At 32.9% G+C, this 15,521-nt stretch overlaps 1 protein-coding gene across 3 annotated transcripts in view; it reads left to right on the plus strand.

Moving 5' to 3' along the window:
• The window catches only part of LOC146133033 (tyrosine-protein kinase ABL1-like), a 77,304-nt gene that overhangs the window by 40,164 nt on the left and 21,619 nt on the right, over window positions 1-15,521 (plus strand). For 2 of the 3 annotated variants that reach the window (XM_083397959.1, XM_083397960.1), the window contains exons 8-12: window positions 3,861-4,048; window positions 6,516-6,668; window positions 8,888-9,020; window positions 9,441-9,505; window positions 13,074-13,146. In XM_083397959.1, the coding sequence (XP_083254085.1) occupies window positions 3,861-4,048; window positions 6,516-6,668; window positions 8,888-9,020; window positions 9,441-9,505; window positions 13,074-13,146 (612 nt within the window). The remainder of the gene's footprint in view (window positions 1-3,860; window positions 4,049-6,515; window positions 6,669-8,887; window positions 9,021-9,440; window positions 9,506-13,073; window positions 13,147-15,521) is intronic. The other variant, XM_083397961.1, reaches the window with a different exon arrangement.

Here is a 15,521-nt window from a genome sequence, read left to right on the forward strand (position 1 = left end):
GCCACATATTCTAAAATACGATTAATGCAATTAATTCGCCTTTGGTCTGTTTCCATGTTTAGGAGAATTGTATAGCTTATTTATCATAAAATCGTTTTTACAGCATGTGCAGTTAATAATATTGACCACAGCCCTACCTCTACCGCAGCATTCTACTCGTTTAATGAAACTGCCATAGCTATTAGGCAACATTCAGATGCTGCAAATATCCGCACTATTGTTCCATGCTTGGAGATAGAGTATGAGCTTTTATGTATGACCAAACCAAAAGTGTCCTTCCATGTATGACCAAAACAAATTTGATTGATTAAAACATATTAATAAATATATGCTGTTGCTACCAGGCATAGCATGCTACAAAAAGTTTTTCTGGTATATATTTATGTGTATCCAACCTTTTGGCTAACTATTCAGAAAGCTTCCATCAGGGAATGATACACATAGCCAACAAGACGCAAAGTAAAAGAATGCAAAAAGAGATAAAATGAGCAAAACAACGTTCAAACGTACAAAGCATAAGACAATGCACAGCTCAGTTGTTATCTTTCAGCACCTGTTGGTACGGCGCTGGAAATAAAACTTCCCTTTTGATATTAATGGTATCCAACCTTTGGCGTATATGCCAGGATTCCCGAAACAGCTCTTTACGGTAGTCACCTTCTTTTGTAATAACAGAGCCCATATCAAAATTTATACCATGTTGAAAATTGCATGCGTGCTGTGCCAAAGCTGACTTCTTAGCTTCATTGTTCTTCACGTTCCGAATCTTGTGTTTTCCGACGTGTGTCGAATGACGTCACTGTTTATCCAATCTAAACCGTAGGACAATCGACAGATGGAATGGTATAGACAACCCTTTGTGTTGTTGACGTTGATTGGATCCTTAGGATGCGACAACAAGTGGCGTACCGTCCTATTAGGTTTTATACCAACTGCGATGCTAAAGTTCCGCAACATGCGCCGCAGAACGTCAGTCAGTCCCCAGTTGTGTTGACGCCATCTGTTTCGGGAATCCTGGCATATACACCTAAGGCCTGAGATACCATGAATATCAAAACGAAATTTATGTCCAACATCGACCACCTTGTCTTGAAAAAAAGGTTGAAATGTTTTCAACAGCAAATATTTTGTAACAAGGAACATATGTTAACACCATGTTTTAATATACCATCCTTAAAGCATAGAACTTTTGCCAAGTTCGTTTGACACCATTAAAGGGTTTGCTGTAGCTTTCTATGACTTGATTCTTTCAACTAAAGAAATGCATTTTCCGCAAAAATAACTGTTTGGTGTTCGACCGATAGTCAGTAAGACATCAAAAACATATGGGCACCGACGCCAAGACATTAATGCAGTACTTCAAACAACAATATGGTGTTTAATTCAATGTATTTTTAATAGGACAAAATTTCTCATAATTTAGGTCAAAAATATAATCGTCGTATTAATAACATCTGAAACAAGGCACGCGTCCCAAGTCACCGCAGCATCCCTGTATTATCTATTGTAAGAGGCATTTTTCAACAATAATGCTCATTTGAGATTCAAAAATTGGATAGACTTTAAAAATCACACTTTTGCCAATTCTCATTTTAGTACATGATATTAAACTTAAGTTTCACATCGCCTTAATTTGATTTATCTTTTGGAGATCACAATGTGTGTGGATAGCAATGTTGTTATCCTGGCTTCTTTTTGCATAAACAAACTTCAAATCAAGGCTGTGGATATAATTTGTTTTTGGAAAGAAAAACGGTTGATTTCCCATCCACCGGTTAGCCAATTTATAGGTGAGTAATGCGATGACCTACCTTTTTTCCATGTGTTTACATGGTGTGACACCGTTTCTGCTTTTGAGTGTAGCGACTTGTTAGTTATATTTCGGTAACCTATTTTATTATCCTACTTATTTAGTATGTAATATAACTAAAGCCGTTGTGAGTTCTATTTTCGGGTTTATACAAATCTTATTCTGTCCTTAGGAAAATCATTCAATACAAATTTACTACTTCAGAATATATTGTGTTGTATGTTATAGATAGTGGCTATTAACTATCACCAAACAAGAGGTATTAATATTGGCATTATGCAAATCAACCTACAATATTGTCATGAAACCATACCATCCCAGTTCAAAAACAGCACAATATTACGCTCAATTTATAGAATAAAATCAACATGTTTTCTCCACGCAAAGTCGATTATTCTTATCCAACTCTGTTTTGACGAGAGCGCCATTTTTCACCAGTACAAACAATCACAAAGTAATGCGAAGTCATCCTGACAACAAAAAAACTGATAACAATTTACATGCATACAGAAAATAAAAATTGTTAAAGCAATTTCGGAATGCAAAAACACTTTTGAACAATCGCTACCTAAAACCCTATTTAACACTTTGTAATAAATCCTAATGATAATAAAACCTCTGAGATTATAGGCTTATGGCAATTAACCAATTTGGGTGATTACTGTATTGAGAAACATGTAACACCATTTATCCCCCAAACAAACCATCCCAAAACAATTCATTTCAACATGTCGAGTTAATATGTGGAATGGTCTCTTGAACAAAAAAGTCTCCATGCATCGCAGCAGCATAAAGTAGTTCACAATGCTTGCAACCACTGCTCCATATCTGGCAAAAACCAAGTTGATGTTTTCCAAAGATTCGTGCGTTCATGCAACGCTGATGGTCTCAAGCAACAAAAATGACGCTAACCAGCTGCTGTTGAAGGACACTTGAAGCCTGGTCACAAAGGAGGCATTTCCCGTCTCGATGAGCAGCACTAGTATTCCCAAGGGGAACTTTCCATCCCTTATTTCGCCCTTGCGCCTTTCGTATTTATATTGACATAAATTCAAGCTACTTCTTTAGTTGAAACAACATGCAACATTGCTTTTTTCAGGATAAGATTCAGGATAGTTGTGCTTAATTACACCACACCTTGATGCCCCAAACACTGCCAATCAATAATGTATAACATAGTATAAAACGAAAAATATATGCGCGAAGCGCGTAATTTTTTACGCCAACCTGTAGTTAAAGTTGGCAAAAAATAGGACCATATTTGGCATGTGTGTCTGAACCATGCGGAGACATATAAAATTTCTAGGCCACCGGAACTTTTAAAATAAAGTGCAATGAATGTACGGCTATCACGCGGCTCTAATTTGGGTACATTTTGCTCGTAGCATAGCTCAAACAAAACTAATTTGGGAACTTTTTTTGATCGTAAGTAGCTCAAATACAACTAATTTGGGACATTTTTTGTCCGTACGTAGGCTGGATAAAACTAATTTGGACACCTTTTTCCGTACGTAGTTCTCAAATAAAAGAAATTTGCGAACTTTTTGTTCCGTACATAGCAGGGATAAGACTAATTTTGGCACTTTTTTGTCCGTTTGTAGCTCGAATAAAACTAATTTGAACATATTTTGGTCATAAGTAGCTCTGATAAAACTAATTTGGGCAATTTTTTCAAAAGTTTGGTGAAGTAGAAATAGGTTACCTTAGGTATTATATGTAATAATCATTGCAAAATGGTGATAAGTTTCAGGAGACGACTGGAGGTAGAATTTTAGTAAAAAAACAACTCTTAATTTTTGGGTGGGGGACTTGTCCACTTCTGTGAAAAACAGTGTGCAAGTGTACAAAATTTTGCAAAAAAATGCGCTTACCGGGAACACTGCTTCAAGCTATAAAGATTCTTTCAAAATGTAAACAACCAAGAACTAGATAGTTGATTCTGACATAGCCCCATGAAACTTTTGTTTTGATTAATTTTATAACCAAAGGTTAAATATCTGATGTTTATGTTTTTAAAATGTATATGTTTTATGTAAATTGGTACTTTTAGGGACCTTGCTGCCAGAAACTGCTTGGTGGAAGAGAATAATTTGGTTAAAGTGGCAGATTTTGGTCTATCTCGCCTGGTTTCAACTGGTGATGACTACACTGCAAGAGTTGGTGCCAAATTTCCTATTAAATGGACTGCACCTGAAAGTTTGGCTTACAACAAATTTTCAACTAAATCAGATGTGTGGTGTAAGTAAACATCATTATGTAAGTTCATTGCTGTGTTTCAAATACTTAAGGAACGTTTAAAGTCAAAACACGTTTAAAGTCAAAACACCTTACAGAAGCAAATTAAGTGAGCTTGTGCCATTAGTTGAAAAAGATGAACCTGCTTAAAGATGAAACAGTATTTTTCTAGTGTTTAATCCTGCTAAGTCTAGCTTGCGCATACCAGATAGCTCTGCCATGTATAAAGCTGCCTAGGCAAGTTGTTATTTCTCACATTCATATTTAAGTAAACATACTATGTTGCCCTAAACTTGGCATAAAAAAGTTCATTTTTGGCCTACTGGCAATGTAAGATAATTAATTATCGTTAAAATAAACACTGCATTGTGTGGTCTCTACCCAATTTTTTGTGGTTAACCAAAATGTAAGAATCCACCAATTGTGACCTCTTGATAACTATTACGTACAGTGTTGCCATACTGTGCTTATTTTTAAGATTTGTGCTTATTTTTAGGTGCAGTGTTTTATAAAAACAATAGTGTGCTTTTTTAGTGTTTAGTGCTAAGTTTGTCTTATTTTATGTTTTAAAAGTGTTCTTTATCAATTATTTTACATTGACGGAGGACTGAGAAATTTCATTTATTTATATTTACCAAGTTCTTTGACCCAGATTACTAAACAATGCATTATTATCGCACAATAACAATGGATTGTAAAAGCAGTAAGCTGCAGTAAGCAATTTTACGTGCTCATAAAGCGTTATTGTGCAGAGCTACATGCTTAGATTACCATGGGCGAAAAATTTCTGCTAACATATAGTTAAAGTTGGCAAAAAATAGGACCACATTTGGCTCGTGGGTCTGAACCACGCAGAGAAATAAAATTTCTAGGCCACAGAAACTTTTAAAATACAGTGCAATGAATGTACGGCTATCACGCAGCCCATGACTGCAAGATAATACTAAGCTATTCAAACGTAACTCGCGTCCCATTAAAAATGGCTCTGCGGCCCACAGCTTGCCGACCACTGCTGTCAACTTTACTCCCTTCGCAAAAATTTTGCGTTTACATATAGTTAAAGTTGCTAAAAATGTAGTTTGACGAGTCGGCTGCTCAGAACCACATTTGACATATTGCGTGAGGCAATATAAAAATTCTAAGCCACATTTACTTTTAAACCAAATGAAATGCAAATGAATGTACAGCTAAATGAATGTATGGCTATCAAGGCCCACAACTCTATGATAACGCTAAAATATTCAAAACTGATTTGCAGCTCACAGTTTGCCGACCTCTGGATTAAACATTAATTTTACCTAGATAAAAAGTATAGATTTAAAACCTATTTGATTTTTGGGCAGTCTGGATATTAAAATATTTTGTTATATTTTCTTTGCACAGCAGCATTTTTTTTAGAAAAATTAGGCTCTATTTGATTAAATTCACACATTTTATTTAAATGTTTGTACATTTGTTTATCTAACTTGAAAGGAAAAATTGGAAACTCTTATTCTTGTTCAGCTTAAATATGAATTGATGGATCTTGTTTTATGAGGATTGCAAATATTAGGAAACTGGTTAAGTTTAGATTAATATGAAGCACGAATGTTACAATTTCATAAAAACTTTTTTGCACCTGCAGAAGCACTTACCTGAGCGTCACAATGCAATTACTTATTTCAACGGTGTCCAACCTACAAAAAATTTTTTTTTTTTTTTCGACTTTAGGGAGTGCAGTTAATAAGTCCAATCTGCGCTAAAACAAAGTTGATAACATTAATTGATTATTGCCAAAAAAAATCGGTATAGAAGATGTGTAACAATCTGAATTGTGATGTCACATAAAGATAAAATAGGAATCGATGATACATAATATAATTAATGGCTAAACAGACATGTGTTATTCAAGTTGTGAATGGAATTAAGGCAAAACTGTGGGACAGGTTAAGCAGTAGTTATAGAAAGCCTTGTTTAACTGAACAAGATTTTGTAAGTGATTCTTAAACTGTTATTGAGCAAATTGAGAGAGAATACATCGAGGATTAAAAAGCCAGACACAAAAAAATCAGCTGCGTCACATACAAAAACCCAATAAATAAACTCAATCAACAATATATATTTTTTAAACTCAATCAACAATTAGACTTTATTTCAGTTCTATATTTTTGCACAAGATTGTTAGACAACAACTAATATGTTTAAGAATAATTTACATCACATTGTGACTTAACTTTCTGAAGAATTACTTACTCTAAAAATTATTTACTGGCGGCTGTGAGATAGATAAAGTCTGTCGATGCGGCCGTCAACAGCTAAAAGGTTGGGCACCCCTGACTTATATATTTCTTATTTATGACCAAACATGTTTTAAAAAGGTGTATCACTCCACTTTTTTGTGTTGCATTGTTTTTGTTTTGATTAACATTTTTGTTTATTTTCTACTATACTTAAAACATATGTTTCTACTATGAGGAAGTTGTTGTTTTAGCATTTGGTATCCTGTTGTGGGAAATTGCCTCCTATGGAATGTCTCCATATCCAGGAATTGATTTAACAATGGTTTATGAAAGGTTGGAAAATGGATACCGGATGGAAGCTCCCATGCCATGTCCTCAACATTTACATATTATTATGTTGAAATGTATGTTAAAAGATTTTTATGGTAGTTAAAATTAGTGTCAATACTGAACTCTTTTTAAAACGACTACCTCACATAAACAATTTTTACGCCAAACTATGTAAAAAAAATATTGGCTTTAGCAAAAACTGTTTGGGTACATAGATAGAAATGTTTGTATTATATGATACACAATATATCTGACGTTTTCTGTCTTGGGTATTAAAACAGATATTTTTAAAGCCTACTACCTTTTTATATAGAAGGAGTATGAGCATTGTTATTTAACATGACAAAACCATTTTCAACCCTTGTGAGAGAAAAAAAAAGTTTATATGACATGCATTTACTTTTTGGTTATTGTGGTTTCTTATTCTTATATCATTATGCCATTAGAGCCATAACTAATTCACAAGATACTGTTGAATAGCACTCCGACCTGCCCCAAGATTTTTTTGATTCATCCAGTTACTTCAGTATCTTCATAGTTACTAGTTAGTTATTTGCAAACAACAACAAAAAAGATGCTGGACGTATAATACGTATAATAGCAAAATTTAAACCACTAGTCATTTTTATACAAGAAATTTAATAATTTATTGTTCTATGGTGTGTTAAAACTTGTAGCCTCGTTAATGTGAGGTTTAGGGAATCGTGATCAGAATTTTTTCACATTAGAAACAGTTGTAGATTAACTATTCCCTAAAAAAACACTTTTTTGGAGAGTATCATAACTAAAAGATGATTAATTTTTTTTAGTCATATATTTAACAAAAATGTGGTCGCAATAAACTCTGTATTCTTATGTAGAATTAAGTATTAACTTTCTAGTATATTTTGGCAAGCAGTTTCATGCATTTGTCCAGGTTACACAAATGCAAAACATTTTCGTGCCCGTTTTATTGGTTTGAAGTTTTCCGAATTCATCTATATTATTTGGACTACTAAAACTTAAAAACATTTTATAACTGTAAATAGACTTGTCCATTAATACATTGTCTGTTGTTTAAAGATATTTTAAAATAGTTTTGTGTTTTTATACACAGATAAGTAACCATAAGACATTTTTGGGCTTGCTGTTTATGATGCTCTACTTTAGGGGCCACCGCACTACAGCCTATGACCCATATCTGACCTGCCAGTTTTATTCTTTTGTTAGGGGGATATTTCCAGCAGGGTAATATAGTTTATTACAGGAATGTTTGTCACATGCAAAAATTGAGCTAAATTTAATATAACTTTAAACTAAATGACAATTTAATTAAGCTTACTATTTGTTAAATTTAGCTTTACTATTTGTAAATTTTTTGTTAAATTTACTTTTTCCATTCTGTTTTTTGGTTAGGGTACCTTAAAGTGTTAGACATGATATGTCATGAAATTACAGCAACTGTAATGTCATAGCACAAGTAAATAAAAGAAACCTGTTTTTGCCAAAAGGACTTAACCAACAGGCTACAGTTTGTTAAACTTGTTTGTACTAACAAAATGCAGCAAGAACAGTTTTATGGTGGTTTTTGGCCTGCTACCCTCAAACTTGTGTAGCTCAGTTCATGGAACGACCGCAGGCTAGATGTTTTTCTTAGCCTTTCCTTGCTTTGCATCTTAATCAACTAATTCATTTACAATGTTTAAAAAAAATACAATGTTGAAAGCTTTCTGAAATTTATATTTAGCACTATTGAAAGCTTATCTGAAATAGACTAGATTAAAACATTGTTGCAAGTTCAAAACAGCCTTTCTGTAGTAATATAAAACCAAAAAATGATCTGCATCAGTGCTCAAAGTTTCTTATTATTATATCTGGCCAACGCTTTTTACAAATCCCTTTGATTACTATATGACAGAAATCTGAAAATATTTTACGAAATCTTCTAAATTAAATTTACAAAAAAACATCCAGATTTGCTACATGCGACTTCATAATGCATTGGGCAAATCAATGTCCACATAAATTATAATGGTTTATTTAAATAGAGTAGTCTCAGAAAACAACATATTATTTTTTTAATTTATTTATTGGTATGTAAATCTTTATTAAAAAACACTAAGTTTGCACATGATTCTATTTTTATTTGGTGGAATTTCATTTTAAAAATCTGTTAAAGGGTCCAAGGGATAAAAAAGGTTGAGAACCACAGAAATATATTAAATGATAAACAAAAAATGATCGTTTTGTTAACTATTTTTTGTGAAACAAGTTTCTAACAGGTCGAAAAAACAAGGTATTTCTCTGTTCTTAGGTTGGGAATGGGATGCTTCTAAACGGCCTACATTTAACGAAATACAATGCTATCTTAATCAAATATCGCAGGAATCGGAAACTGAAAATGTTTTGGAAGGTAATGCCCCAACTCTACCCGGAAAAAAAAACAAGTCAGTGTTGCTTTAAAATTTTAATTTAGGGTCATTCAAACCAAGCACAGAAGGCAAGATTCTCAGTGGTGATATTGAACTTAAGTTATCATTTTTTAGTCCAGTGTCTTATCCATTAACTCTTGCCTGAATGAAATTATCCCGGCCAAAATGACACATTTGGCGAATTTCCACCCTACCTATGATTTAACCTGCATTTCTATTTTATTCTTGTACACAATTCTTAAACATCAAATCTGGGCTTTAATTTACATGCTTAACTTGACCAATAGAATCACGCAGTAAAACAATTTTTACTAAAATTTTAAAAGGTTTTTAATAGCTTTTTACAATTTGTTCTCATCCCATGTTTGGGTATTCTCTTTTTTAAATTGTTTAAGAAATAAGTTTTTGTTCAGTTCTACCCATTTTTAATTTCAGACATGTAGCTGACATTTGTGTGCAGCAAAAAAGGGTTGGAGAAAACCTATTCACAACCCCAGAAGGTTTGCATATAAACTATATAACTGATTTTCTTGTTTAAACCTGTGTGTGACATTGTGCTATCAGCCCAGTGTCCCTTTTTTACATTTTTTACACCTTGCTTTTTTTTGAAAAAGTAAGATGTAGATTGTTACAAAACTAAATTTCTCAGATTCATATTCCAAATATTGTTGTTTGATATGAATTTTGCCTAACATAAAAGTTAACTGTTTACAGCAGTGTTTCCCAACCTTTTTGACACTAGTGCCCCCTTGGGCTTACTATTATTTCATATCGCCCCCTCATCTAGCTTTACAGTAAAGTATTATACTAATCGTTGCCTAACATCATATTGTCTTCACTTTCGTTTCGATAAGCTGTCAGTCTTATTTTTTTAGGTTGTCTAACATACATTCACTATAGGAATTTATGGATACAATAATTCACCAGGTTATGTTATTACTAAGAAAAAATCAACTTTCTGCACCAGTACTTTAAATCAGGGGTCGGCAACCTTTTCTTGTCATGGGCACCAATCAAACTCAGAAAGGTCTCTGTGGGCCGCACAAAATGTTAACTAAGAATTGTGTTATTGGAATGTTAGAACAATTGTGAATCAGGCGGACCTCGGTTTTTTTCATCCATACTACCAATGAAAAGTGTAATAAAGCTAGTTTGAGGAAACGCGATAACCTAAGTGTTTATAGATAGTGTAATTCAGTGTTTGTTAAGCTCTTTAAGTCCTGGCGCACCTGGCGAGCGAAGCGCGCGCGATTTTTTGGGTGTATACCAACATTTCTTTCAAATTTCGTGCTAGTATTCATTACATTGCCGAAAAAATTAAAAAATGTAAAAATATATATGTCTAATATTTTTGAATACGTTTTCCGTTTGTCCGTAATGGTAAAAAGCGCTGCTATTCGAAAGACAGCATCAAAATGTAAACAAACTTGACGTAGAAAGATCATTCGCGAAAATTTTTTGCCTGTACTAAGTTAAAATAGTCAAAAAGTATTTAAAATGGACTCGTGTCTAGTTGTCAAAGAGGTGGCGAGCCATAAGTTGGCGACCCCTGCTTTAAATATTCAAACATTTTGCCGCGTATAAAACTGTGAAACGCAACAACAACCAACAACTTTACATAAGAAAGTCAATTATTACGTAATAATGGTCGGAAAACTACTACAAGTTCGCAGTACAAAAGTTGCCATTTAAGGTTAAAAGTTACCTACAGTCCTGTTGGTTATTATTTTTATGAAAACTTTTTATATAATTTAGCCTATAAGTACTTTTATGTAACGCCCCCTTATGTGCATTCAGCGCCCCACAAAATTAGAAACAGCCTCCAAACGCCCCCTTGTAACTCGCCAACGCCCACAAGGGGGCGGTACCGCCCACGTTGGGAACCTCTGGTTTACAGCAAATACATTACTTAAAAATCTATCACATAGAACTCATCAATATAATGTTATTGGTCCAAATAGTGTCACCTATAGTCTATAGCTGTTGAGGTCCTGTAGTTACAATCATCTGGTTCTCAAACGTATTGTCAGTCTGTGAAATTGTTTTAGTTGAATTTGCTCTGATGACAAGATTGTGATATGTGACATAATTTAATAATTTTTTTTCTTTCATTTTATAATACCATTTCTTTAACTTTGTTTGCTTCTACCAGTGAATGGCAAAATGTGGGACGTGGCCCAAATAGGTTCTTTTTATTTTTTAGTGGGCCTAAAGATATTCATTATAATTTCAATTTTATTTATTAATTTTTTTTCAGGCAATGTGCCCCAAACTTATACTTTTAGTGAAGTATAACTATGTAAACAAAAATTTTGCACACACTTTTATTTGTTGTAATTAAGTCTAATAAGTGAGGTTGTTTGTTGGGGTCAAAAGTGTTGTTTTTGTCCAATTTGGTTTTAGGCGCTTTTCATATACATACAAGTATATGAAGAAGAATTCCTAATATTTACAAATGTTAGAAAACCATTCAAACTTAAATAAAAATGTTTAAAGTTGGTCCTTAGCAAAAGAGGAATATTTTTGGAGTCAAAGATGTAATTTTGGTAATTTTTTTTTTGTTTAAGAGTGTCTAAAACTGGAAAAAAGATTGTAAAATAAATTCAAATTAAAAAAAACAAATTATAGGTTTTCTAAACAGATAATGACCCCAACAGAATTAACTTAAGAAAAGGTTAGAAATTAGGTGATTTTATTTTGGCACAACTAGACGTTAATAAATTTTATAAGTAACAGTTGTTCAAAGGCCATCACCCTTTTGATCAGAAAACTTGACCCGCTCTGTTTTTCAAATTTTTATCTTGAATTGCAATTTCAGCCTTAATAGTAAAATAAGGTTCGGTTACCAATCAAGCGATCTTGACTATTAGGTTCAATAAAAATAAATGACATTGGTGTACAAAAAAATTGTTAAAAAATATTTGAACATTTTAACTGTGTTTAATTTTCATCAGAGAAATAGGGTATATGCAAAAATAATCATGCAGGACTGGTTTACTGACTCAAACTTTGTTCTTTCTTCAGAAAGTTGTGTTTTGTATCTCTGATTTAGACAAATGCATTGAACAGTATTAGCTGTGCCTTTTTCCTTGGTGACTTGCGATTATCCTGTTTCAATTTTACTTACCATGCCAACTTGGATTTTATTCACAGCACAAACCTATGCTAATTTGAAGGAAAATTGGTGACGAAAAAGAGCTCAATTTGGACAACAATCATTCATTAGTCTGCATTTTCGCAGTAACCTAACTTTTATGTTGTTAGACTGTTAGAGACCCTGTAATATGTACGAAACTGTAAGTAATTTCCACAATACAATAAACATACAAGGATATAAAGAAGTCTGAAAATTGTACAAATGTTAGAAAACCATTCAAACTTTCAAAAAAACAAAAAATTTACCCCGGAACATATTGACTTTTATAATTTTACCCCGGAACATATTGACTTTTAATATTTTTTCTTTTTAGATGCCTAAAAGATTTAAACAGATATTAGCTATTTTTGAAGTATAAAGACAAATTTTACGTTTGCTTAATGGCAAGATTTTAATCTTTACATCAACAGAATTACTCGGAGAGCTAAAATAGTTGAAAGTTGTAGTAGTTTTATTGAAAGAATAAACACTAAATAAAGAATATGTTACTACTTAAAAAGCTTATATGGCAAATGGCCCCCAGGCAAATATATTTTAAAGGAGCAGTATTCCCAACAAATGACATCATTAAAGCACTAAAGCAGAAAATAAAGAATATATTATAAATAAAAAATACTACCTGCAGAATATAGTAGCTCCAAACAATACCCCCTTGGTAAAATGCCCCTAAAGGGTGTTTTTTAATGGGGGAAAAATGTGTAAAACTTGGGTGGCAATAGTTAAAGTTTAGCTGTTTTTGTGTTTTAATGTGTCTAAAAAAGGAAAACCAAACAAAAAAAGTGTTAAATATTTTTCAAATTTAGAGACGAATTGTAGGTTTGTTTGAGATGTTTTCAACAGAATGTCCCCAGCAGTTTTTAGTGTCAATAATTTATCATCGCTGATAAAGTAGCAGAGTTCTTTATTTGCAGTATTTTCTTCAAATAAAAATGGAAAACTGATTTTCAATCAACACTCTCATTATTCTACTGGCTCTAGCAGTAGGTAAGTTTTTATTTTTTTTCTGTCAAAGTTTATATTTTTAGCACATCTACAGAAGTTTTCTAGAGAAATAATTTGAATATTTTGTTGGTAGAAGGATATTAGAATTTAGCAAACAAAATTATGAAATATATATATATAGGGATGTTCAAAGTAGAATATCGAATTCTTTGATTCGAATCCAATTTTTTCTTTTATTTCGGGTAATTGGAACCGATATAATTTAATGTTTTACCGCTGATTGTTGCGCCTAATTGTACAAACACGTGCGGTAAGTTGGCATGTCGCTGCGGCGACCAGTTTATAGTGCTTGCTTTAAATGTAACCTGGTAGTGCAGTGTCAGCATTTTTTCGGGCGACCAATTACTTTGCGTCTGGTGATAATGTTTGTCTAATAAGTAAGTGTCAATCAAGCGTTATTGGGCAAGCGACTAACACGTTATGTCAGAAGCGGAGTTTCCAATTTCCCTAAATGTGTTAAGTTGCGAAAGTAACACGTGCTGGCCATCGAGAAAATGCGCTATAGGGTTACTTAAGGTCAACTTTAGGCCAATATTCAGTGAGGTTATGCACAGGGTAAATTGTCAAGTATTCGTTATGTCAATAGTAACTTTGTATTCTTTGCAGTACATTATTTGACTGCATAACAGATCAATTAGTCAAAAAAGAAGCACTAAGACTCAACAATGCTTTCAAAAACTGGACCGAATTGCTAAAGAGTTCTGTGTGCAGTGTTGCATTGTACTCACTATTGGCAAAAATATAAGTTTTGGCAACAACCTGGACAGTGGACCTGTATTACAGTTTACACAACTGCTTCAAATGACAGTTGTTAAGAATGTAAAACATTTTTCATTATAATGTACACATGTTAGCAAATTGTTCGGGCGATTTATTGCTGTGAATGTGAGCCCTGTAGGGTAGAAAAAGATTAATCCATTCCCCAAACAAAATCGAGGTTAAATAATTTAATAAAAATATACTAGGATTCGCTGTTATGGACTCTTTATTCTAGATTTGAAACCTATTATTCTAGAATACCTTTGGTATTTTACTTCGAACATCCCTATATATATATATATATATCGTTGTTAACAACAACAAAATCCCAATTTATGATTTTGAGAAAAACAGATTTTAGTGTTATTTGTTTTAAAAAAGTTCTCCCCTTTTTGTTTTTGTTGGCAAAATAGAATAATTTTAATATATAAAATTGAGTACAACAACACTAAATGTAGTGGTACAAGTTTGTTGGAATCGTTGATTATTCTGTATTTAAGTAGTACTGTATAGAGTTATGACAGTTGTTCATAAATGAATCATTTCTGTTTTCATATCTCGAGAACTTAAGGAGATAGAGATACCACACTGTCCGCCAAAACTCTGCAACAAATTTATTAAAACAAAAAAAAAAAAAAAACATTTTTGCACTCATAACATTTTTGTTATTAGCGATGATATAATGGCTAGTGGTAAGTGTTCCCCTTAAGCGAAGTTTTGCACAAATGCTTAACATTTTCGCTAGGAAACTTTTTTTCACAGAGATGCAAAAGCAAAAATAATTAAAATGTTCCTTTTGTTTTTAAAGTTTTGAATAACAATAGCCAGTATAACAGAAAGATGGCGACTTGGCGACTATGTCGGCCGAAGAATCAGACAGAAAACCATTGGTCAAAAAAAAATGTTAATTTTTTTTAAATGTTGAATATGTATTTTGCACTAAAATTGGCAGAAAATACTTTTTTTGTGCCATTCTGAAAAAAGTACGAAGCATGTTGTTTATCAGGGAAAAGCCAGTGTTTGACATATAGATTGTTTATTAGTTTAAAAAGCACTAAATTTCGATAGAACTTTTCTGTATTTGCAGTTTTACTTGATTTGGCAAACTGTAGTTCTTTATTAAGTTAAAAAAGCAATCATGATAGTCGCCATTCCTGTTAAATAGACAGGTATAACATTCGCATGGGCATAACGAGGATGTACTAGTCCATGCTTTTCCATCTAAGGCTTAAACTATATTTTTGGCTGTTTTAATTACGTAAACTCAAAAAAAATTTGCGGTTTGCGCGAACTTAGGCCTCGTTTAGATTGTGTCTCTCAAGCATATCTATCAGCTAACAGATATTATGCATACTATGGCATGTTGCACTTCGCTGTGTGATTCTAATTTCGGCAAACAATTTCTATTAACTTGGATTATAACACACCGTTATTTTTTTATTAGAAATTTTTCCCAGTTCAAAAAAAAAAAATTTCTCGCTTTTTAATATGATTTTAAGCTGCATGTGTGCACATGAGTTCGCCCCAATACAGCTTAACTATGTAACAGTGTTAGAGTAAGAAAAACAGACATGTGCACCCCAGCCCCCCAGGCTGTA

Source organism: Ascidiella aspersa, chromosome 9 (assembly GCF_963924565.1).
Source record: "Ascidiella aspersa chromosome 9, kaAscAspe10.2, whole genome shotgun sequence".
Lineage (NCBI taxonomy): Eukaryota > Metazoa > Chordata > Ascidiacea > Phlebobranchia > Ascidiidae > Ascidiella > Ascidiella aspersa.